Consider the following 25323-nt stretch of genomic DNA (forward strand, 5'->3'; position numbering starts at 1 on the left):
GTTGTAGTTACATGATATCTTCAATTAATCAAAGAATAAATAGATATCTCCAATTTACTCTAGAAACAAAAGAATTCTTTTAACTTTTTTCTGATATCAATAACAAGATGAGGATTGGGATACGTCGCATCACCCTTTCATTGATTCTCCCTAGTAAAAATACATATCCATTGACAAACAAATGAATTAGTTACAAAGGGTGCGGTTTTTTTGTATATCGTTTGTATTACAGAAACCAATTGAGTACAACCTGACTATTAAGAGGAAAAAGAGAAACGAAGACTAACCAAAAACAAGAATAGACCCCTCGCCTGAAAAAGAGGAAACCTCACCAGAGCACAATCTAGTTGTGCAAAAGAATATCAAAACTTCACAACCTCCAACGAATTCTGACTCTAATGCTAAGCCGATTGCATTACAATTTTGCCCTTCACTGCCGCCAGCCCCCGCGTTGTATCTTTCAGTGCCACCCTAACCATCTGGACATATTGGGTAGCTTTGCTGTATGAACACTGTTACATGGTTTCGGACAAACTTACGTAAGTTAGAATCACTCAAAGCAAACCAGCAAGAAGAGCACCAGGATCTGATATTGCTGTAGGTGAACTGGTGGGTGGTAGAGCCTGAGGTGGCACAGGTGCAGGTGCAGGTGCAGGTGCGGCCGCTCGAGGAGGAACAGGAATGAAGACTAGTTGTTCTTTAATGAACTCCTTCAATCTGTAATAGACGGAGCAAGCTCAAATACCAGATATAAACTCAAACTGCAAAATCAGATCTCAAATGAATACACATACTCAAATGTCAGTGTTGGATCTCCTGATGCAACAGTCATCCGCAACTGAGTTCTATCGGCTGGATCTGTTTCTATTCTTATCTGAACAACAGCAGACAAAATTCGGTTAGTGGATGGCAATCATCAAGCAGCAGCTAAGTAACAAATTGACTCATGAGCAAGCAACCAACAAATGCTTATCCAGCTGAAAGCAAATTATCATTTCTGTGTGCTTCCAACTTTTTGGTTCATAAGCTAGACATCTTAGAAAGAGCTTTTATCATGCACATCTGATCAACATAGATTTTCAACCAAATAGACATGCTACACCTATAGTCACAATCATGCTGCAAGAACATTATCCATAAAGAACTCTCATTATGGAATCAACTCTGTAATAGCCGTCATAGTTAGTAATTTAGTATTATGTAAATCGAAGAACTACAAGCATACCAAGCATAACATGGCTCGTGTGCTTTCAGAGTAGAAAGTTGTGCTCGCGACCAAATTATTTGCATTGGGATCCTGAATGGTAAATAAAGTAAAATTGAGTCCATCATATAGATTTAAATAATAGCTCAAGCAAGGTTTCAGGTGAAAGTTATCATGATTAAAAACTTACAAGCCCAGGGCAAACCATCAGGTGCAAACTGTTAAATAAGTTGGCCATTTCTGCAAGTGGCATTGGCCTTACACCTCTAACCTGGAAGGTACATTTAGAAAATAGGTCAAACTTTTTCCTCCAGGCTTAGAAAGTATAGAGGCTGCGAAGACAATTCAAAAAGCACATACCACTTCTTGCAGCTTCAATGGAGGTCCTGAGAGCGATCTCCACTGTGGGAAAAACTCTTCAGGAGAAACTGTGATTGGTTGAAGAAACTTGTTCAAGACAGCAGGAAGGCGAAGTTTCACATTGACCTGCTCAAGCAATATATGTTAGCTTTACAGATAAATAACAGACTCTCTCTTGCTGTCTCTTCGCCCTCATTTTATCCTTGGATTAGATTAATATCTCGATTAATACCACATTGGTTCCAAACTTGTATAAGAAGTCCAGCACCGCTAACTCTCTGCTTGGTTTGAGGTTGATTACTTCAAGTGGACATTGAACCTAAGGAACAAAAATAGTTCTTTTTCATTCAATCATAATCCTGATACAGGACCTTCAGAAAAAAGTGAAAGAAAAGAGTGGAGTAACTCAACCTGCGCCCTTGGAGGAATAGTCTCAGGTACTAATGAGAGGTCCATCTTTAGATGTGATGGGGGCAATATCAAAGCTTGAACTGAAAAGAGTGGGGCAGTATTTTTATTTCCCAGGAAGAGAACAACTCGCCCATGATGTGCTCGCCACTCAGCTTTTATGCCAATCTGGAATAACATTATCAAATTATATAATCAGCTCACAACAATCATTTTAAGTAGGAATGGCAATGGGACAGGTTTGGCCGGACACAAGACACGCCAGCTAATTTTCAGGGAAAGCCGAAACCATGCCCTCCCTCCCTAGTCATAGTAGGACCCCAGAACCTGGTCCCTCTTGCGGTTATTTTTTTCTCTTTCGTCAATGAGATAATTTTTTTCAAAAAATTTAGATTGTTATTTACAAATGTCCAACAAGCTATTATTATATTAGAAATACAATTTGTTTTATAAATATATGTATTAAACAAAAATTATATTTTTAAAATAAATTAATGGTATTTATAAATATTATTCGGTCTGGATTGGGTCTTAGAAAAACGTAATACCCGCTCCAAGCCCAATCAGGTCTATAAAATTAAAAACCGTCCCGGGGGCAGGCCAGAATCGCCATCCTTAATTTTAAGCTCCAACCTCCATCCTTAACTTTATTTTTTAAAGAATTGATGTAAACTTTTTTTAAAATTAAGATTGTTGTTTATAAATGTCTAATAAGCTATTATTATATAAGAATACAATTTATGCTATAGGTATATGTATTAAACTATTTAATTTTTTAAATAAATTAATTGTATTTATAAATATTATTTGCGTTGGGCCCAGGTTGGTTCTTGGACAACTTAATACCAGCCCGAACCTGATCAAGTCTTAAAATTAAAACATGTCCCGGGGGCCAGCCCCAATCACCATCCTCAATGTTAAGCTCATATTACTTAATAGAATACGAAAGGCAAACTATGCTCGGCGACAACTGAATGTTGAGATGATGAAGACTGTATACCTGGATATAAGGATCCTCGTAAAGCACACCACTGTCCTTCATGCATAGAGCATGAAATCTTTCAGCAATATCACCAATCGGCTGCAGGCAGAAAAGGTGATGTAAAAGTCAGAAGAAAACACAAGAACTATTTATTAATACTAATTTCATGTCCATAACAAACCAAATTTTGCCAAAAAGCCATGAGACAGATCGAGTAAAACTCCTTTTTTTTCATGTTTTTCGCTTGAAAGTTGAAACTCTTCATTTCAGATTTATCACAAACCATTTCTGTAGGCAAATGAGGATGTATCTGAAAGTCAACAGGACAGGGACTAATGTGGGCAATAGGAAGTAAAACTTGTCTCAAGCATCTAGATGACTTTGACGGAATAAATTAGGTTTGTCCAAACACCTCCCACATGCAAATGAAGTGGCAAAGGACATAATCAATCTATACCAAATTCAAGCAAGAACTTCATGATGTCCTGAATGCTGAACTTTATCGAAAATTAGAAAACAATGGAATTCCATTCAAAGATTAAAAAACCTTCAATGCATGTTATCATTCAATGGATGATATGATATTTTATATGCCTGACAAATGGTGTAACATAATAATATTCCAAAGAGTGCTTTAAACCTAGATAATATAAGTGCTCAAAGTTGAACAAGCATGCAAGCACATGCAGATAGCAGAAGCAAGTAATACCTGGACAGTGTTTGTCTGCTCCTCAACAGGTGCAATGGCTAATGCACCCGCAGCAACACCACCTTCCAGACCAGAAGCTACACCTAGATCAGATTGGGGAGCAGTACCTGATGGGCCTTCAATAGCCAGTGGCCCTAAAAGATCTCCTAGGAGATCAGGAGAAGGTGTGCTGGGAGGTTGAGGATCCACAACAGTTAGAGCCCCATTTAGATGTGGTAACTCTTGTTCAGCAGTGCTCTGATCCTGGACATATTCAAGGTTTTACACTTCAAAATGCTATAAATATAAGATGCCAAAAACAAGTGTTGGTCCATGATAAGCTAAGGAAGGACATCTCACCGTGTTAGTCATGTTCGGCACCTTCACAAGACCAAGCTGGCTCACAGGTGGTGTCCCATTTGCAGGGCGTTGATCAGTTACAACCAAAGCATTAGAGGAGTGCTGCTGCGCCCGCAATTTGATTGCACTTTGCTCAGCGGTATCAGCCTCCGACTCTTCAGCTTTTTTAATCAATGATGACTAAAATCAAAGATGTCTTACAGTCAGCACCGGTAGTAAAATGTTTGAAAATGGCATAAGAAAAGGTGAACTAAGTGTAAATCAACAAAAAAAATCCAAATGTCCAACCTGTCGCTCGGGGAACTTTGGCATTTCAGCAAGTATATCCATTAGAGCTGCACCTTTCATACTCAATGCATGATATTCAACAGCACGTTGCTGTATTTCAGCATCAATACAACTTTCATACCTGGAACGTATAAATTGCCAACTCATACCAAAAGATGGTTTCTAACTAATACTGACTATGAAAAGCAATAAATTGTTTGATTGTAAGTTACTTGTTGAAAATTGCCAATATTTGCTTCCGTAGCTCCTGGTCAGGTGGTTGACTGTGCATTAAAATCTTTGCATACGTGGAAAGAAGGATGGGAATAGTTGAAGTCCTGGTCAGTTTGATTCCATTAGATGTGACGAAGAAAACGGAAGATATTGCCAACAGAAGATATAAGGATATGCCCTTACGAAACAGTGGGAAGCTTCTCATGTATGATGTGGAAAATTTCCCTTGGACTGCACCCTGGACGTCTTGCTAGAAGATGACTGTATTCGCCAAGGATATATGCACTTACCTATTTTATTAGATAACATTTAACTATAGTTTTGCAATGAGATTAACTCAATAGAGATTATTCTCACAGCTTCATAAATCCAGAAGCTTAAAAGAAGTAGCCCACAATGTAAAGAAACCCAAATGGCTACAGATAGACAGAACTTTTGTACTTAAGCAAAAACATTTTGGTTGCATCACTTTTCTTCTTCAATGGCTTGCCCCCGAATTAGGTTAAAAATCCAGAAATTGAAAGGTAAAATATTTAACCAGAACATTATGGCAGATATCAGTTGCATTCAGAACTTGCATTTGTCAATAAATTTTTTTTTATCATCAAACGTGCAAGGTGAAATTTTATATTCAATGCTAGCAGGACATTTTTTTGCATGAAACAATACAAATCAGCGAAAGCCTGGAAAAATATTAGTAAAAATCAAATACGATTTGACACACCTTCACCATGGTCTCATGAATAGCAGGCTTATCAAGATACTCTCTGGCTTTCAGAGCTGCATAAGGCTGATAAAAAGAAATGAATAAATACATAAGTTGAACGGAATAGCATTTAACAGAATAAAGAAACCCATCAAAAGCAATGTAAGTAACATGATAAGCTTCTTCAGTTACCTGTAAATCCTCATTGTTTGTAACAAACTGCACCACACGGAACCAAATGTCATCACTGACAAAATCCCCTGCCTTGTCAATCAACTGGAGAATCACATCCACATACCTGCAACATAAAAGAAAGAATATATGCATGTAGTGTCTGATTTTGAAGCATACTACACATTATCAAGTTATACTATCCGCATAAATTGTGCTGAACATCACTGTGACACCATAGTCTACAGGGCACCAGGGGCCCACAAGGTTTGCTATTACATTCAATATTTTAGCCAGATTCAGATCTAAAGGAAAAACTTCTACGGAACACTTTTAAGTCCAGTGATGGGAAAATATTTAAGTCTGACCCAATTTATCAGCTAATCACACGATCTACTCTACATCAGTAAGGAAAAACAAGAAAAAGATATCGGTTAAATGCCTCCTCTAAATATCACAACTAAAGTGATAAATTCTTGTCATCATTTGTAAGCCAGTAAAAACTAGAAGGTTACCTTAGTTTACAAGATGAAGAAAACTCAAAGTTGATATTTTCAAGTAGTTAAATTATTCTGATAGAAATGATGAAATGGCTTCCACAGTTTGCAAGCAGATCTTTATTCTATTGCCTTTTCCTTATTTTGATGGTTCTGATGCACCCATCTCAAAGCAGTGACAAAAATATATACAGCCAAGTTTCTCTTTTCTAAGAAAAGAATCGAAATAAAACAGTACCCAATACACCAAAGAGCAATCAAACAATGAAGTGCAAATGGAATTTTATCCAGTAGAAAGTTAATATTACTGAAGAAAAGGCATGAAGGTCATACTCGAGAAACCATATTGCAGAATAAATGCTTTGGAAAAAAAGGAAATAGAACATAGTAGCATCTAAATGAAATGTATAATTACCCAAGAAATCTCCCATGTGCATTTCTAATTTACCTCCTAGTGGAGTATCATTTTAAGTGTAACTTGTTGGGCCAAGTTAATAAGTATGAAGAAATGTTCTTTGGTTCATCAATTCCATACCATGACAAGTCAGGGGCAAACTTTTCTGCGAGAATAGCGGCTTTAAGTGACAACTCCTCCCGCATTGCAAAGTCGGCTGAGCTAAGATACTGAAACCAGATGACAATCAGCAATGTTTTATTTCTTAATTTGCAAGAGCAACCAAAAGAAAAGTAGCAAGTGGAGGCATGACAAGTTTAAAGATTAGTGTGTACCTGTAACAATTCTTCTACTATATCCTTTGCATTTGAAACATCACACATGCCATAGAGCAAATCAAGAGCACGTCTTCTAATACTGTAGAAGTAAATGAAAATATATGAAATCAAGGCACATCTTACATACATTTCAAATCTTTAATTATCAGAAAAGTTAGTTCAGATATAAACTTTAAGAGCAAAATTTAGAGACACAATACCTTCAGATGATGAAACCAAAACAAAAGACCACCATAAAGAAAATTACTATTGTGCCAATGTGAATAACAACTTTTAAACCAAAAGATATACTAGTAAAAAGAACATAATTTCTCCAACTGCATAGGTTCTTAATTACATTGAATTTCACAAGAACCAATTGAAGGAAGGCATGCAACATGCACTGACGCACTGCACCAGAAAGGTGAAAACAACTTCAACTGTTTATTTGTAAAACATGTGTTAATTGTAATGCAGAACAAGTTAATGTTAAACCTGATATCAGGATCCTTCAGTGAAGTGATAATCTGAGCTTGATGCCTTTTGATGATATCCTGCACATCTGTGACCATTAACATCCGAGTCATGTTCTCCTGCATCAAAGAGGCACAGATCTTTGGAGTCAAGAACTATAATCAACACCATGACTTCCATTCCACAAGAGTTTTGAGATTCCAATTACTTCAGATTTCATGAGTCACAAAAATTTTGGGAATAGCAACTCACGTAAAATGTCCAAACCCAGGTGCAGAGAAGGGGCAAAATATTTGAAAATGAGAGACAGAAGAGGTTAAAAACAATTTGAAATTCACAGTGAACTAACAACTTACCAACCCAAGATATCGAATATTGGGTTCACGAACAGCTATAAATTTACCAAGCAATGCAACACACTGAGACATCATTTCTTTTTCAGCATCAAGATGCATGACCTGCACTCAGAAGTGTAAAACCAAGTATTATTCATAACCTTAAAGTACTTTTATGAAAGACGAAAAGGATAATATATAATTTGTGAGTACACAGAGCTTCGGCAGCAATTTTGGTTAATGTAAATGGAAACATCAATCTCCACAGCAGATTGGACTCTGTTGAAGAAGTTCTTTTGGGGGCTTTATGTTATTAAAGTGAGAAGAGGTCCAGTGAGTCCATATTTAAGTCTATGTTCATATTAAATTGTTCACTTAAATAAAAAGAATATGGTACTATTGCTAATGCTAAATAATCATACAAAAATAATCAACTTGCTACATAAAAAAAGTTTAAAAGAAACAGTGATTTAACAGAAGTTTTATGACAGCACAACTTGAACTATAGGTTTACATACTCCGGTTAGTGGATGAATAGCCAATTAATGTAAGTATCTCATGTCCTAGAGATAGTGACCATGGTGCAACAAGAATTTTACCAAGCTTCCTAACCTAAACATGACACCAACAACCAAACTTTTCAGTAAGAAGAGAATATATTACTTACTAAGACCATATTCAGTCGGCTTAGCATTACTAGAAAAGCCCCGTTATAGAATCACATTCCAACATGTACATATGTCTTTTAATCAGAGCATGCACAAAATTATGAAAAAGATCTGGGACTACTCTAATTTTCGAAAAGCTAGTTTTATATAATTTCTGTCTTGCTTCCCAGGAATAAATACCAGACCAGCTATGAAATAACGATGTCCCAGTGATCAATATTGCCTCATCAATCCCGTGAGAAACTTGCCACAATTTTAGGAACTTCAAATTCCATCCAAAATCAACTTCGAAACTATTTTCTAGAGTCCTCATTTTGGAATGTGAAGCAAATGGAACACCACAACAAATTGGCTATAGGAAAGTTGAAATAAAATTTTCTTGTACAGAGCATCCACTTTAACCATCTCACATATTTACGTTCAACTAAATGATACCATCATTTTGCACTCCTAAATTATTCAAATCTTATTTTTCCTCTACAATCTACATTGTAGAAGATAATTTCCAAAAACCTCTTGCCACTACTTCAATTGGTAATCTACTTTCACCCTAAAAGTTTATAAATTCCATTTGTACATGATATCCATTGACCATCAAAATAAGAGTTCCACTGCCAATAATGATGCATGACGAAAGAAGTCACGAAAGGCAAGACAAATTCCTTATATAATTATGATGTACATAACGAATGTATTAGCATAGACCTCTGACCATAATTAGAATGTTTTAGGAGAGATAAACTTACAAGAGCAAGAGCTTCAAAAAGAACAGCATGCGATGCATTATTCTTGTTAACATTTTTCACAACATCAGTTCCCATTAGTATTCTTTGCAAAACCTGATATCAAGAAAAACACAAGCCAAGTAAGTATCAAATCAGACATAACACTACAAGACATACATGCCTACACACACAGATATATGACAGGAGGATAATTCGAAAAAATCTTGACATTCCACAAAAGAATTCAGTAATTCAACCTCAAACAATGATCTTCTCGTATTTGGATCTTCAACTGTTGGAAAATACTGAAGAGCCCTCATTGTCTTAACCTGCAGTGAAAATGTTATCAAAAGATCAAGTATTGTCAGCTAATGAAAAGTAAATCAAGAGGTTCTTATGTGCTGCTGCTTGAGGATAGAAGTTCAGCTTGTAAATATGATTTTAGGGCAAATTACAACGGGCTCCCCTAAGGTTTGTGGTAATTACAAATACACCCTCGTTATTTGCAAAATTACAAACCCCCCTAAAATTACAAATATGCTAACAGATACCCCCTTGTGACAGGTATCTTGCGACAGCTCATTGTAGGAGGGTATTTATTAGGGTATTTGTAATTTTAAGGAGGTATTTGTAATTTTTCAAACAACGAGAGGTATTTGTAATTAAGACAAACCTCAAGGAGCTCCTTGTAGGCATCTAATGGAGAAGGAATATTAACCAAGAAAATTTACTAAAAGAAGATCATAGGTTTTATAACTCCAAGCATGATGTTCAAATTTTCAAGCTTTACACAACTCAACTTTTATTTATCATGTTTTCTTTAGTCAAACCCAAGCTTAATCTTGAAGATCTAGCTTGAATAATTTCATTCTTTTTAAAGGCTATGCTATGGCACGATATGACTTCATATAAACTCCTGATTGACGAATGTGAAGGTTCATACACTTATTATATGACACAAATGAAACCGCTTAATCCATATTTTAGTATTCATCTGTGTATTTCTCATAATCTTCAGGGTTCCGTCCCTCTATACCATCCTTCTCCATTCCCTCTTTTCACATCCAACAGCCACCACAGGGCCTGAAGTCGTAGGTCCACTGTTCAGCACAACTCCCTCCCTCTCCTCTCTTCTCTACTGCACCACAAACTGTCATCTGGTGCCAGAAAACAAGCCTCCTGTACTTGTAGTTAATTCCAGTCATCCCCTCACTGCAATGACCACGCAACTCTAACGACCTAGCCACATAACACGGGCAGTCATTGGAATCAATGCCCCTTCAGTAAACCTAAACAACTCGAGAAGTACTCCCTCCACATCCAGGAGAATTGCTTCCTTGCTATCGATGACTAGTCAATACTATTATTTCTCAGTAAAATAATCTAGTCAATTTTTTGGTACACTAGTTGAATATTATTAAATGACATGGCAAATACTCCACTATTAATATTTGAAAGTTTAAATTGGTAACAACCCGTATTTGAGAAAGGTGTCAAGATAATCACAGACCTGAAGCCAAGGAGATGGAATACCATAGTAGGTGTATTCTTGAGGCACGTCTTGATTTTTGGCAAGCCTTTCCAATATTTTGACACATTTCGGAAGACAACTCCAATACGCCTCATGGTTATTGGACACTAAAGCAACTAGAAGGCTCATAGAAGAGGTTAAGACGCCCAAATCACGCTCATCTAACAATTGTGTCATCCGGTCCGACCTGTCAAATAGGAGAAAGCATACTGGCATTAGATGCGTTACATTATCTGATGAAACTAACGCAGAATGGCAGACACTTTACCAGCCATCTACATTAACCACATCAGGATTTTTTCTATAGAGGCGCAGGAGACATAATGCAGCCTTTTTCCTCACAAGTGGTCTGCAACTACTAGAAATCTGAACATGTGGTAACAGTCAGCATCATTTATTAGCTGTTATTCAACATAGCATCTTCAGAAGTCTATTCACTTACAAGTAACTTTTGAACATCAGGAGCCAGTGATTCAGCAAATTCTCTCCCACCAATATTTCCAACCTGAACAAATATGATAATGAATAAAGGGGAGGTCAAAGAAACCACATTAAAGAGAATATGACAAACATAAAAAATTAGTCGCAAGGCAAAACATCCAATTATTATCTCTACCAATACTTTTGCACGCACTATGAATAAAAAGATGTAGGAGGAAAAGAGTCCAAAATCATACCAATGTCAGAGCAAGACATTGAAAAGTCTCGTTGCGGCCAATAATATCATTACGCACAGTGTTAATTGCTAATCTTAAAAAATCATGATTCTCATTGAGAAGGCATGATGTCACTATATAGCCAACCTGCGACAACTCAGAACAAGATAAAGTCAATGAAAGAAATGTAAATAATACACTAAATTCTAAACCATAACTTGAAATGTTTAGAAATTATCTCTCCATTCTGTGAAATATTACCAAAACAGTATATAAAGTATCCTTAGATCCATCTTGTCAGCTATAGTATAATTAACAGAAATTATATCTGCCTGATAATGAAATAGGTACCAACCGTATAACTACTTGAACAAAAATCTAACAACACTAATGGATAAATAACCTACCGTTCATCATCACTAGAAAATAAAAATGAAAGAATGATTTAATTATTAAACCACAAGGATATCTTCAACAGAAACATCCTTAAGTTACCCCCCCCCCCAAGCTCCTTCACAACTACACCCTTTAAGAAAAGGTTGAGACTACCTTCAAAGTGCATTCTGATAGTTTGTATTCTTTTGAGCATAAAAGAAAAATACTTGTTTCAGAAAGATTCATGCTTAAAAGCCAATGGTGTACAATAACTATACCACCTTGTAATTACAAGTCCAAATTACAAAGCTGAACAGAAAATATCAATCATGTAACAAGGAGAAAATGAGAATATGGCGGAAGTTGGTGGCATATCATACCTGCTTTTCAGGATACTTTGGAGCAGAAATTAAAGAAACAGCTTCCATGTGACCAAAATCAACATCATAACCTAGCATATAAATGTAGAGCATCTTCCAAACATATTTCTTCTTCTCGTAAGGTGTTAAACCCTGTCAAGCAAGAAACACAAGTTTTAAAATAAAGAGCAACACATTACGCAGTACAGAAAACAAATTTGTCCGTCATATTTGCAAGTTGGAGGTGAAAATAAGCTCAATGAAGGAAGTAATTGCTCAAGGCACTTATGGAAACAAACTCACTAACAGTTCAAACAGATAAAGTGGACTGTAACATATGGAGATCATAAATTTTACATAATGATCCAGCCCCGAGAAAAGGGAGTAAATTGCATTTGGAGGCATACATTGTCATTTCCTTTTCTGGACTTGTGCTTATCTGGAGTACGTGTGGTCAACGTCATAGCTAATAAGTAGAACTTTTCTGGCACTTATGTGTGCAAGGCTTGGTTTTTCTTTCCCTCTCCTTGTCACACGATACGAGAAAGGAAAGGAAGGTTGTTTCCAGATCAGGGCATTCACTTTTAGTAGGCAAAGGGAATTATCAAGCAATTTAATCTTCTTATCTTGTGTATATTATTTGACAAATACATTAAATTAATAGATTAGGTTGAAAATAGACATTTAGCAGTAAGAAGAAGTAGATAAAAACCATATCCTAAACATTACAACAGTAAAAGAATAAGAAACTGATGAGAACTAATCTCCAACCTCGTCGAAGAAATGGGTGAGTTAAGATGTGTAAAAAAGTGAGAATGATGTTATATGATGAGAATAGGAGAACAACCTAATTACTATCCTCCCAAAAGCAGAGAACACAATCGTCCTCTACATTATGTATATCAAGTGGAAGGAACAGAGGATGTCACTATGATAAGAATTCCAAGTACTTTCTTAATCCATAAGCATTAGAAGAGACCCCAGCATCCATCCACTTCATTGTAAACCACACAAAATTTACTTCATGCCATACTAGTTTCCAGCAGAACCATTTGACTGGATTGGAGATCTCTTTACATCATTGCCTAATTCCAGGGCTCATTATTAATCCTTACCAATCTATTTAGAGTTGTGCTGGTTATATTAAAATTTATGTCCCATGCCTTTCCAGAGAAAATCATGCATAGACACATTGAATCGCAGCTACCTTACCTGATACCTAAAACAACTGATTAAATTACTTTCATGAATCATGCATAAAGACATTAACTGAAAATTGTTAACTTCTCCTGCAATAAGCAGATAGCAATGCATCTGAAGATATATTTTGGGAAAACGTCCGTCTATAGTGATGTTATCATTATGCGCACTCTTCTTGTCAATGTAGTTCTGTCATTTAAGAGGCAGCTGATTTTACTGGCACATGTCTTCTCTTCCTCTAAATCCCCTGGCATTGGAATCAATGCCTAGAAATGATTGTCGCGATTCTTAGCAACACTACATAACCAACTAAAGTAACTGATATAAAATGAGAGAGGTGGGTAGTGACATTTTGCAGAAAGCTATACACCTTGTCTCTGTATGGAGCAAGGCACTAGATCTGTATGGGAATCTAACATGGGGAGACTTACAGAGAAATTGGCAAGCAATTTTTATGTAACTTATTCAAGTAACTTTCAGTCTTGTCCTTTTCCTTTTAACCTCCCTTTCTTTCTTAAGGAATTTTTTTGTAAAATAAAAAAATAAAGATTAAAATGAAAAAGTAAAATAAAGAAGAGAAAGTAAGCCAGACAACATCTCTTCATAATAAAATAAGAGGTGAATCATGAGGATGCAGAAAGTAATCTAGCAAAGTGATTAACTTCATAAGAATTAAGTTAATGGATAAATGTATCATACTTTAACGCCACGGCAGATATATACCTATAACAACAGAGGTATTAGAAACTTCTTTCGCATCTTTCCAGATAACTCAAAGTATACATCCAAAGTATTAAGCATGTTGCAGTAAAGTAACTAATAATGTATCTCTGCTGTGGTTCCAACACAAGTCACTATGTCTCTGATTTTTGCATTATAGCCAGATGATATGAAATGGATAACCTACTTTATACTCATTCCACAGAAGAAAAGGACTGTGTAAAATCAAAATCAGTATTTTAATAATTTTAACATATTCCTGTACTTTGGGGATGGGATAATGTATCCCATGTTAACAAGCAAGATAACATGCATCGAAGGCCTATGCTTGATCCTTTATGAGCAAAATTAACTTATTCTGAACTGGCCTGGCATTCCAATTAATAAATTCATGAATACCCACCTAAACCATATGTTCTCCCCCGATGAAATTGCATCTATTTCCACTTTTCAACTTTTGGTTTCTTACACTAATATGAATTTCAAGTGAAGCCGATTAGGAAAATGCCAACTCTAAATCACCGTCATATGCTTATAGGTGCCAAAATTTTTCATGATAACGTACTCTAGAAACATTTAATGATTCACATCAAAATTCAGAAGAGATGAGCTATTTCCAACTTGGATTAACAGTTGCAGTTATGCATGCAGCTATGCAAGAAGACAATGTGCCCCATTGTGGGTCTCTATTCGGACATACATGAACTGGGATTTCACAACTAACTTGCAACTGATTTGCAGTCTAATTCCCAGGGTGAATTGACTATAACTTGGTTTTAGTACTCGCCGTGTCAAGCAAAGAAACACCAATCCTTTCCAAAATTCCTTACACTTCTTTTCCTGAATATACTGGATTGATTACTCTTATTTAGAAGTGACCAACATAAAAGCCCCCACAAGTGCACGCAAACTTAAGTTCAACTACAAGCAGTCTTACCCTAACTGCACAACCTGCATTCCGCAAACCCCAAAATCACAAAATCCTTCACTCAAGACCACAATTGCAACACTCTAAATTCGAAAAATTTAAATCCCAGATTCATTTCACAAACCCTCAATTCCAGCAAGTATCTATCTGCAACAGCCACAATTTCATCTCATAGCAATAGATTTAAGAAATAGCCGAGACACTTAAATACAGAAGCAATTATATAAATAACTCAATGAGGCACACACATCTATGCGCATATGTGAAGACTTGCCTTTTCGTTTTTGAAGCGAGTGCGAATATTGCCTAGCTCTTTATCAACACGAAGGCGCTCCTGCTCTTTGTTCTGGCAATTCCGAATGTCACTAATGAACACCGATAACCCTCTCATCCCCGAAAGCGCCATCTCTCAAAACCCCTCAGATCCGTCAATCCTCCAGATCCAACGGCGCCACCAAACACAGATCTTAATCGAATTGAAAATAGTCCGAATAATATACAAATTCGCTGCTTCCCCGTAAGAATTCGTCCCGCATGCAGAGGTGTATGGCGATGCAGAGCGAGAAAGGAGAGACTGTGTTTGCGGTGCGATCTAGAGAGAGAAATTGGAAAAGCCGTCGGACAGTGGAGGGAGACGACTTTTATTTCGGCATTTACTTTTTATTGTATTTAATTACTATTTGTTTCAGACGTTTTTGCTGAGCTTCCATTTGAAAATCAATTAAGTTTAGTCACAGGTCTTGTTTTTTGTTATTTGGGTTCTTTTCTTGGGTCAAGTCATGCTTTTGAATAAATAAATATTTTTTTTAATAATTATAAATTATAAATTTCCCTACCTCAGTTTAAACAAAATCCAGATTTGACTAATTCAAATATTCTCTACCAATTCAAATAATAAACTATAAAAAAAAATATATGTGTTTTTGGATAATAGGAATAATAAAAATAATACCCGTAGTGTTTATGAACTATGTTCATATTATTAAATTTTTATTAGAATAACATTTGATTATATAAAATTAATTAAAAGATAAGTATGATGTATATATTGTGTAATTGATTACTATCATTGAACTGTAAGTCAAACACATAATAAATATATTACATTTATTTTTTTTAATGATGTGTAATATAGATGATTATTATAAGTATGTTATGAATATACAAAAAAAAATATGTAATTAGTAAATCATTTTTTTATAAACCAAAATATTATCAAGATTTGACAATTACTTGATTTAAAACAAATAAAATATATTTTACAGTGTAAATATTAGTTTTCGTCCCCCAACTATAATACTTACTCGGATTTGGTCCCTCACATTCCATCTCATCATAATTAGTCCATTGCGTTTGAAAGTTGTAGCAAAATTTTTGTTTTAAAAATTGATGAACTAATTTGGATGAGGTGAAGATTTAAGGGATCAATTTTTTTATTTTCTTTGTCAAATTGATTAGTTTTAATAATAATAATTAAATATGATGGAATTTTCAAATTGGAGGAACTAGTTTTGACGAGTTGAAAAGTTAAGGGACAAAATTGGAACAGGTGTCGTAATTGAATTATAAAAAATGATATTTACCCTATTTTTACACATTCAGAGGGTGAAAATGTTAAAGATGGAAGTGAACACCTGTTTGTCTAACTACAAATCTCACTTGTGAGCCGTTCCGCAGCCAGCTGGCTGACGACTTCCGATTCTCTTCCATTGTCGCCGACGCATCTATGTTTATGCGATTTCTCCATTGAAACGATGTCGTCCGTATGCTCACCAGGCGGCGGCTTTACAGTCGCGAAGCCTCACAATTCACTGCATCAGTATACAAGCAGAAGCGCCGTTGTGGAGTTCACCATCTTCGCGAGGTTTGGGCCTTTGAATCAGCGAATCCGCCACGGGAAGCTGCTCCGGATACAGTGCTCCGAGCCGGAGGCCGTTACCGAGACGATTCATTTGTCGGAAAATTTTGAGGAACCGAAGCTTGATAATAATGGCGGCGGCGGAGATGGCGGGAACGGGCGGTTTCCTCTTGGTGGCGGCGGGAATGGGGGCTGGGGTGGAGAGGGAGATGGGGGTGATGGTGATGAGGAGGAGTTTGGGCCGATAATAAAGTATGACGAGATTTTGATTGAGGCAGAAAGACGAGGTGCGGTTCTGCCTGCTGATATGCTTGAAGCGGCGAAAGCCACGGGGCTTCGAAGTTTAATTCTTACTCGGTACTTGGATTTTCAGGTGAGAGTGCATGAGAGCAGTTCGGATTGAAACCAGTAAACTCTGTAATTTGTTTTGGCGTCAAATTGAGCTTACGATAATTCTTACTTGTTTGGAGCATGCCATATTATTTACATTTTTTGGTCATTGTGGTGATTTGGTTGGTATTCCAGGGTTCCGCTGGGCCTTTAGGATTTTTGATGAGATACTGCCCGATGCTTCGGAACAGAATGCTGGCTGATCCCTCATTTTTGTTTAAAGTTGGAACCGAGGTGAGTTTGAGTTATGTATGTGGCAAGTCACGAAGTGTATAGCAGTATATCGACATGGTTGCTGGTGATCTTATTTTAGTATAGAATGCAACTTCTTTCATGTTGTTGGTAGCAAACCCACAATTCCTGTTGTGTATTGAGCTGCTTAGACTTTTAATGGTGATTACTTCTCCAATTCCTTTTAGGCACGATGTGAACTGATTTACATTACCATCTAATTTTCATTGTGAAGATCTGACAGATATTTGATTGTTGCAGGTGGTAATTGATTCCTGTTGTGCAACATTTGCGGAGGTTAAGAAAAGAGGAAAAGACTTCTGGGCAGAGTTTGAATTATATGCAGCAGATCTTTTAGTGGGTATAGTTGTTGACATTGCTTTGGTTGGTATGTTGGCACCTTATGCTCGAATAGGCAAGCAGTCTGTATCTAGTGGCTTTCTTGGCCGTCTAAACCATGTTTGTGGGGCTCTTCCCAGCAGGTGATTGGTCCATTTTAGATTTCTAACAATTTTACTTGTTTCTAATTCCCAGACCATGAGTACTGTATGAATTATGTATTCTAATTGCCATAGCACTCTACTTTGATTCATTACAAGGAGTTCTCTTTCATCTCTTTTGCATAATTGTCTGGACAGCTAAAAGTTATAGATAATTCAATTATCTTGAGCTTATGCCCTCAAAATTGGACGGTACCCGAGCAACATAATCCCTTTGTGAACTTTTTGACAAAAAAGGTTTGGGTGGAAGAGGCACTTTACTCAAACTAGAACATAGACAAGGGAAATCCAAGCTATGCCACTTTTTCTATTATGCATAATATGGAAGCATTAAAAGAAGAAAGAAATACTGTTGGTTATTATTTGAATTATATTTGTGTTTGCTGGGAAAAATGTGAGAAGAAATTGAGGTAGGAAAAACTCTGCTTGAGACCTTTTTCAGCTGATTTCGTCCATTTATAGTTGCCGTTTTATTATGGTTTTGTTCATCCTGGGTTAAATTAGTGGACATAAACTCTCAAAATGGTAAGTTGATGTGTTTTCATAATAAATGGAATCATACTTAGTTCCGAACTAATAACATCAAAAAAATTCTTTAAGGCACTCTTTTTTTAGTGAATCCTTTGAACTGGCTGTGGCTACCACCTGAAGTACAATTCCTTGCTCTGTTGCAAGGAGTATATTTCTCAGAAGTCGCTGCATGTGTACGTTGCCTGGTGATGCATCTCATTTACCTTTATAGTTTGCTGAATTTGAGAAACACTGTTTGATATTATGAACTGTGGAACTACTCATTTCCTTGATATCACAGTCTTTTAATTTCACTTTGTAAATATTTTCCCATACAGTGTTTTCGAAGCAGAGAGACCAGGAATCAGATTTTCATTGCAGCAGAGGATCGCGACGTACTTCTACAAGGTATCACATGGAAATTTTCTTTTTACTGGTCTTTATTATGGTTGGGAGGTAGACCTGCTGTTAGTTATTAGAATGTTGATCACTGAAGTGCTTGTTTTGGTGTAGGGTGTATTATATGGCTCAGTTGGATTTGGTTGTGGCCTTATTGGTCAAGGCATTGCAAATACGATCATGACCGCTAAAAGGTGCATGTTTGGATGTCTTTAAATCAGTTGACCATGATGGGTTCAGAAAATATTTTATCTCCTATTTTTCTTCCCCTTCCCTGTGTCTGAGTTTAGATTTTATGTCTTTGTCCAAGAATATAGTTTGTGAACTTCAGGGATTAATTAGATTTTGCAGGCCCTAATTAAGTTTGATGGGCATTGCGTAAAATTCAACTAAACTTCATTATGGATAAAAAAACCTTTGTTATTGGTCCACTATCTCTTATGCAGAATACAAAACTAAATATGACACTTATGATGTTTAATTATGTTTGTGTTGTTACTACAAGCAATCAAAATAAAATGTCCTTGTTCTCTGGCCTTCTGCTATAAACTTGGTTATCGTGTTAATATAGGTTCCTTTATGGAGGTTATGTATTTAATTTGTTTCTGCACAGGAGCATCACGAAGTCGGAAGAGGATATACCTGTGCCCCCCTTAGTGAAAAGTGCTGCACTCTGGGGTATGTTAATTTTGTTTAGTAGAATATTGGGTATTTCCCTCCTTTTCTTCTATAAAGAACAAGATAAATTAGATCAATCTTTCTATTATTCATCTATGTCAAGGGCTACTACAGATTCAGAAACAATTTAAATTTCATTAAGCTAAATCGCTTGCTTCCTTGGATGTTTATTTCATTCCTTGCACTGACTTTCAGAGAAAATTTATGAGAAAATATTCTGTCTCTGCCCTTTGATTTTTGGGTTCTGTGTGGGTGAGCATCCACTTGAAATCTTGCACAAAATTGAAATTTCTACCATGCTAGATTGAATATTATTGAAGCTTCACGACTCCCACATTTATTGATTTAAATTTAAAACAAAGGAGTCCACGAACTTCAGTTGATACAAAATGGATATAAAAAATGAACTCTGTCAAGGTTTTCCGATATAAGGAAACTAATTGATTTGCTGCAATACATGCATGCTTATAAATTAAACCACATATTCAGTGCTTCAGTATTGTCTCAGCATTGATGAAATTTTAGGAGATAATGTAAAGGAGGCTGCTTGCCTTCTTCCAATCCATTTGTCTGCAAATTATTTCTTTTACTTGGGTTTCTGAACTCTGTTTTCAGTTTCTGTGCTTGCTTTGTCATGCTTCGAACTCTTAGAATATGCCAGTGACCTAGTACATATATTTCACTTCTCGTTATTCTAGCATTTGGCTTCCTTTAATAGCTTTGAGGTAAAACCATGGTTCTTGTTCGGAAGGGATCGTGCATTAATAATACCTCTCATGCCAACTGTTGCCACAAGATTTTTCTGTTGGACTCTTTTGGACTTAGTTGCCAAAGCATCAGTCACTTGGAGCTAACAAAGGACTTCTTTTAACATAATAGTTTGCTGCTTTGTTAGAGCTTCCAATTCTGTGTTTTTCTTTCAGGTGTTTTTCTTGCGGTGTCTTCGAACACCCGCTATCAAGTCATAAATGGATTGGAACGTCTTGTTGAAGCCTCACCTTTGGCCAAGCAAATCCCGCCTGTTGCTATGGCTTTCACTGTGGGTGTACGGTTTGCCAATAATATTTATGGTGGAATGCAGTTTGTTGATTGGGCTAAATGGAGTGGGGTTCAATAGAGGCGCTGGTGACAACATTTTATTTCTTTTCCCTTTCAGAATGACGAAAAATGTTAAGCACCGACCACTAGAAATCCTTTGCAGTTTAGCAGTAAAAAAAAAGAAGGGAAAGTAGGGTACAATCAAGAGGTTTACGTGGATTAGCTTTTGTTAGACATCAAAGGATTTATCAATAGAATTAGGTGGTGATGTTCTTGAAGCAGGATAATTTTGTTTTTAAATTTTTATGCATTTGACACTTCAAATATGTATCATGATGCTCTTCCTTCGTCCAAATCTGTGTTTACTATCTGGTTTGTCCGGTTGAACAGATATCCAATTTTTGCGGATAGGGATTCTGATTGGGATTTTCTGAGCGTACTGATAACAGTATATGGTTTGAGGCCCTGTTTTTAATTGGAGATGCCTGGACGAAAGAATCATATTTACTGGGGAGACCTCTCTGACAATCATATATGTCACTGGTCAGAAAACAAAAATAGCAGTAATTAGTGCGAAATGTCAACAAACTTTGGATTCACGACGCGCACTGATTGGTACAGCTATAAACACAAGTAAGTGAAACTCTATTTTTTTTTCTATGGCTTACAAAGCTATACATCTAGTTTGATATCACTATTGCGACATGTTATGAGAAATACTTACAATGAATTTCTCACAATGCGCTCAGTTTGGATTGGGAGACCATATATACTTTATTACCTGCATGAGCTACAACAGTTTGTGGGAAAGTGTAGAGTCAGTAGTCGAAAATTTGAACTCACAACTGAAGATGTTATACCAGTTACCTGCTAGATTTCTTCCATCTCCATTTTCATCAATAAAAAGGCGATATCTTCGCCCACTCAACAACCTGCCTCCCCATCTTTGTTCATGAATCCCCCCCCCCCCCCCAAGGACTCTACATGGAAACTCTACCAAGTCCAGCTGTAGCGAAGCTTGATGCAAGTTACATAGATTTCTCTAATCACATATTTACCTAAAACGAAGAGAGGCTATGCCGGTGCGGAGCATGACTGGTGGACGGTTGTGCCTGCTCAACCAACGCTCTTGGTGTTGCTACCGAGCTCTCCACAAGGCCAGATTGGGCATCTGAAGACCTTGGAAGCAGTTTGCATCCAAGCCCTCCAGTTACAAAGCGAGGAGAACTATGGTAACTATGTGACTTCTTCACCTTTTTCATCTCTTCCTTAATTTTACTGAATTCTTCTTCTAGTTCTCCGACTCTAGACCTCATTCTTGCCATGTCCACTTTGAGAACCTGATTCTCATGGATGACTGTTACCCACCCGCCTCGCTGAGCTATTTGATCAGTTATTTCGTTAGTGGCAGTAGCTGAAGCTGCAGGGGCACTTTCAGCATCCAAAGCATGGAGACAGCCGGCCAAAGACGTTCTCAACTGCAGCTGCTCAAAGAACAAGATTTGTAATATGACTCTAAGTGGCAACCTTTTATTTTGAGATGCATGGGCACAAGCATCAATTGAGAGCTTCTGGAAATCAATAATTGTGCACATCTGCTCCCTCTCCTTCTCCAAGAGCCAGGGGTGTGCCTGAATAATTTCATGAATGTCCGTCAGAAACCCAAGCAAGCACGTGTACTAGCTTTTACAAGGGAGTGAAGGAGGGATGGGGAGAATTATTGAACCAAAATATCAATCAGCATAAGTAAAGAAATGAGGCATTTGATTTCTAGCTCAAGAAAATGAAAATCATGAAAATGGAGATTTCAAGCATAAAAGAAATCTGAGAGTAGAAAGCAACAGTCCAGCAAAGGAGGTCACTCAACCTTAAAGTATATATCCAACGCCCGGTATAGTCCATCATGCAAAGACCTGGAAGATTCTGGCAAGGCCTCTGCCAATGAACGAACCTTTCCAGGTTTCAAGTTCACATCAGAAGCAACTTCTGCAATATAATTATCTACCAATTTACCAACTCTCTTCAAGCGCTCGGATGATGGAGATGTTTCAAGGTCAAGTGATATTGGAGATATAGAAGTTACACTCGGTTCAGAATGTACAAAATGATGAATCATCCTCTCAACACAATCAGTGTTATACAAAGTATCAGAATCTGAATAACTAGGTATTATTATACCATCTAGGGTTGCCAATTCTAGCTGTATACCTATTTTCTTTTCCAACAAATCCTGGTATGTATGGTTAATTCCTAAGATTAAAGCCACACGTAAAAGTCCCAGTAGAAAACGACAAAAAGATTTACCCTTCTTCTCAGGCAGAAACTTCACAACCCTCTGCAAGAGTGCACCTTCATCAATGGCAGCCGGTGCTGTGCTGAAACTAACAACTTTTGTAGATACACCAGTTTGTCCTCCCTGACGTCGGTCCAAACCAGGAAGGTATTTCTTACAATAGTACATAATAGCACGTGTTAAATTTCTAGGCCTTATTCCTTTGGCTGCCATTGTTTGAATTAGTTTCTCAAACAACTCTATGCAGAGACAGGAGATGTCCTCAAACCACCAGTCAGATTCACTAGTATCTATCCTTGCACCAGTATTTATCCCATTCCACAGGATGCTACCTCCAGGGCTCTGCATACGGCCATACATCATCATGGGCCATCCAAATAAACTGCGATCAGTACAAACCATCACAGACAAAGCATTCAGGCACCTACTTATAATTTGAAGTTTGTCAGCTCTTGGAATAACTGGTTCACAATTTTGCAGAGCCAAAATGCAATCTTTCCACTGGCGTAGAATATGCTTATGGAAGAAACTTTCGGCCCTTGACAATAAATTATCTTCACCATAATCATCAGTCATATCGAGATAGTCAGCCGCGCAATACAGCATTACCACGTTCTTTGGTGTAAACTCTACCTGGCCACTGTAACAGAATTTAACTATCATGAAAAATGTATCAGCACCACCTGGAAATTCTTCAAGTACTTTGAACGTCTTATCAATGGTACTTCTAGATTCTTTGACAATGTTAGCTATCCTTCCACATCTTGAAATAAGAGGAAACTGAAAAAATAAGCATTTGTATGATTGTATCAGATGAGAAACTGATACATGTCAAAATTGCAACTACTAAAAAGTATCACAGGTTAAAATTTAGAGTAAATAGATGTCTCTGAGCGGTGAACTGTTCTAGGCTCATAATTGAAGGGTGTAAGTGAATCATAACATTCTTTAATTTCTAGAATGATGCAAATGAAATATATACACCAAAATGCAGCAGTGGGGGCACTTTAAGTGCCATATGACGAATTTGACTCCTTGACTTTCTAAGCTTCATATCAAGTCAGTTTTTTGTTAGACTATGCAATTTATTCCTTTCAGAAGACAGGCTCTTTTTCCAACATCATGGTTTTTTGCAGTCTAACATTGTCCAAAGCTAAATACTACATATTTCTCGGGAAAAAGAATAGCAAGAGTCCACTCCAAGAGTAATTAAGAAGCACCAAAACCTAAAAACTATTCTTCTTATTTACATGTAATTGCAAATGCACATATATAACCTTGTGAAGATGGAAGTACATGCCATCCACCACCAGTGTGATATCGCTCGGCAAACTTGCATTACAGAACCTGACATGAAACAAAAATTCATATAGTGAAACCCACTTTAAATAGAAAAAATTCAAACATAAATTTATTTCTCACTTCTTTAGTATGTCTACAACTCCATTTTCTAATAGTATTTTACTGTTGAAATGAGCAGTGGTGGACTGGTGGTTGCCCCATCTCAAAAGTCAAAATTTATTACCTAGCAATTCCCAAGTTCCTGACAACAAGACCACCTAGCCCATTCAAACTTATTCTGAACCTACAAACTATCGGCTGATATAAAATGTAAGCGAAGCGTGACTACAGCAAATAGCATACTTAGTATGGAGTTTATGGACTGAAGTAAACATAATTTTCAGGAAATCAATTACATTTCTCGATCATAACCAGGCATATGTAATCGAAACTCAATATCCAAATCCCAAGTTTGTCAAATAATCATAGGTTAAAAGTAAGACAAAATTAGACAGCTGCATCACTTAATCTTATACATTCTAACTACGAAGTGCAGTATCTCTATTTTCTGTGTAGCTAGAGGAATGCAGCCGTTCTTCATGGCAATCAGGAATGAAACATAAACGTAAACAAGAGGGAGGGGCTGGAATGCATACCAGTCATTTTCATCACGATGGAATTCAGAGATTTTCCCAGCTGGAGCCATCAAGAAGCAGAAAGGCCAGAGCTAAAAAGACTCAGCACTCCTCCTTTCTTTTTCTTTGCAGCAAATACTCGCTTCAATCCGATCAACACCCTCTCATAAATGCGCAACTTAATTCAATTTCCCTCCCATTTCTCTCCAACTCTCCGAACCATAAAAGCTCTCTCCATTTCAAACAAGAGAAATACTGATGGTATTGTTCCCTCAAACAGCTCGTCACTTCATCAAATCAGCTATGCAAGAATAATACACAAACCCCACAAAAGGGTAAGCCACTAACAATATCAAACACAGATAACTAGTGCAGTAAAGAAGAAAAAGAAGATTTACAACGAAGCAATATCAAGAGTCCACTGCGTCAACCTTCGGTCGTATCTCATCAGGAAAAACAAAATCGTAACTATGACCCAAAGATTCCATCTTTACAACCCCTTGAGTCGAATTTTGTTCTAATGAAGAGCTCAACTACTACTGCTGTCAACAAAGTAGTTGGGCATAAAATACTCCAAAGATAATATACAAATTAAAACCACCAAAAAGGGTCCCGTAAAGAAAGAATCCAAAGTGGGTGCCACAAAACAAGAACTAAAAAGTTCGGGGAACTGAATGAAAAGGCATTAGTTGCCAAAGATTCGAGCTCTCTCTCACGATCCCGTTTGTGTATGGTTGTGTTCTATTTTGAGCTTGAGCTATTTCCCTATTCTACTATCGCCATGGTTTTGGCCAGTCAGTAATATGCAACGCGCCGGCGCACTGAAGAGAAGGGAGTTTAGGCCGCCGAGAAACAAAGTGATACTACTTAACGACGGATAAAATATGGTAGAACAAGATAAAGCGTAAAGTGTCGTAAACGTGCTTGAGAGTTCATTGAAACCTGTTGTCG

The 25323-nt window shown here is 37.0% G+C and overlaps 3 protein-coding genes across 9 annotated transcripts; 1 reads left to right on the forward strand and 2 right to left on the reverse strand.

The window, feature by feature from the left end:
- Positions 1-144: 144 nt before the first annotated feature.
- Positions 145-15246, reverse strand: LOC105169970 (AP-2 complex subunit alpha-1). Of its 2 annotated transcripts, XM_011090525.3 has the most exons (27): positions 14834-15245; positions 11733-11864; positions 10999-11124; positions 10764-10826; positions 10590-10687; positions 10301-10508; positions 9048-9119; positions 8812-8904; positions 7419-7520; positions 7084-7181; positions 6607-6688; positions 6413-6501; positions 5402-5507; positions 5228-5293; positions 4687-4793; positions 4503-4607; positions 4291-4411; positions 4003-4182; positions 3664-3906; positions 2973-3053; positions 1976-2140; positions 1797-1883; positions 1565-1690; positions 1395-1475; positions 1226-1297; positions 795-874; positions 145-717 (listed from the first exon to the last, which is right to left on the reverse strand). In XM_011090525.3, the coding sequence occupies exons 1-27, from the start codon at positions 14963-14965 to the stop codon at positions 555-557; spliced, it is 3078 nt and encodes a 1025-aa protein (XP_011088827.1). In that variant the 5' UTR covers positions 14966-15245; the 3' UTR covers positions 145-554. The 2 variants fall into 2 exon arrangements, with proteins under 2 accessions (XP_011088827.1, XP_088741049.1); XM_088884923.1 differs by having other exon boundaries at positions 5228-5507; positions 14834-15246.
- A 903-nt stretch (positions 15247-16149) lies between these two features.
- Positions 16150-20531, forward strand: LOC105169969 (protein RETICULATA-RELATED 1, chloroplastic). The gene is made up of 7 exons (XM_011090524.3): positions 16150-16790; positions 16943-17041; positions 17300-17520; positions 18387-18456; positions 18562-18641; positions 19061-19125; positions 20049-20531. Exons 1-7 carry the CDS (start codon positions 16314-16316, stop codon positions 20240-20242), a joined length of 1206 nt encoding a protein of 401 aa, XP_011088826.1. The 5' UTR covers positions 16150-16313; the 3' UTR covers positions 20243-20531.
- On the reverse strand, positions 20276-25305 carry LOC105169968 (BTB/POZ domain-containing protein At3g44820). 6 transcript variants are annotated; one of them, XR_016067329.1, is made up of 6 exons: positions 24394-25305; positions 23734-23803; positions 22031-23236; positions 21031-21794; positions 20888-20953; positions 20276-20703 (listed from the first exon to the last, which is right to left on the reverse strand). XR_016067329.1 is itself a non-coding variant. In XM_011090523.3 (5 exons), the coding sequence occupies exons 2-5, from the start codon at positions 24441-24443 to the stop codon at positions 21222-21224; spliced, it is 1899 nt and encodes a 632-aa protein (XP_011088825.1). In that variant the 5' UTR covers positions 24444-24673; positions 24804-25305; the 3' UTR covers positions 20699-21221. The 6 variants fall into 6 exon arrangements, 3 of the variants coding, with proteins under 3 accessions (XP_011088825.1, XP_011088824.1, XP_020552486.2); XR_016067327.1 differs by having other exon boundaries at positions 20888-21794; XR_016067328.1 differs by having other exon boundaries at positions 20699-20953.
- Between the last annotated feature and the right edge of the window lie 18 nt (positions 25306-25323).

The sequence above is a fragment of the Sesamum indicum genome, linkage group LG9 (assembly GCF_026168435.1).
Source record: "Sesamum indicum cultivar Baizhima isolate 11 linkage group LG9, ASM2616843v1, whole genome shotgun sequence".
Classification (NCBI taxonomy): domain Eukaryota; kingdom Viridiplantae; phylum Streptophyta; class Magnoliopsida; order Lamiales; family Pedaliaceae; genus Sesamum; species Sesamum indicum.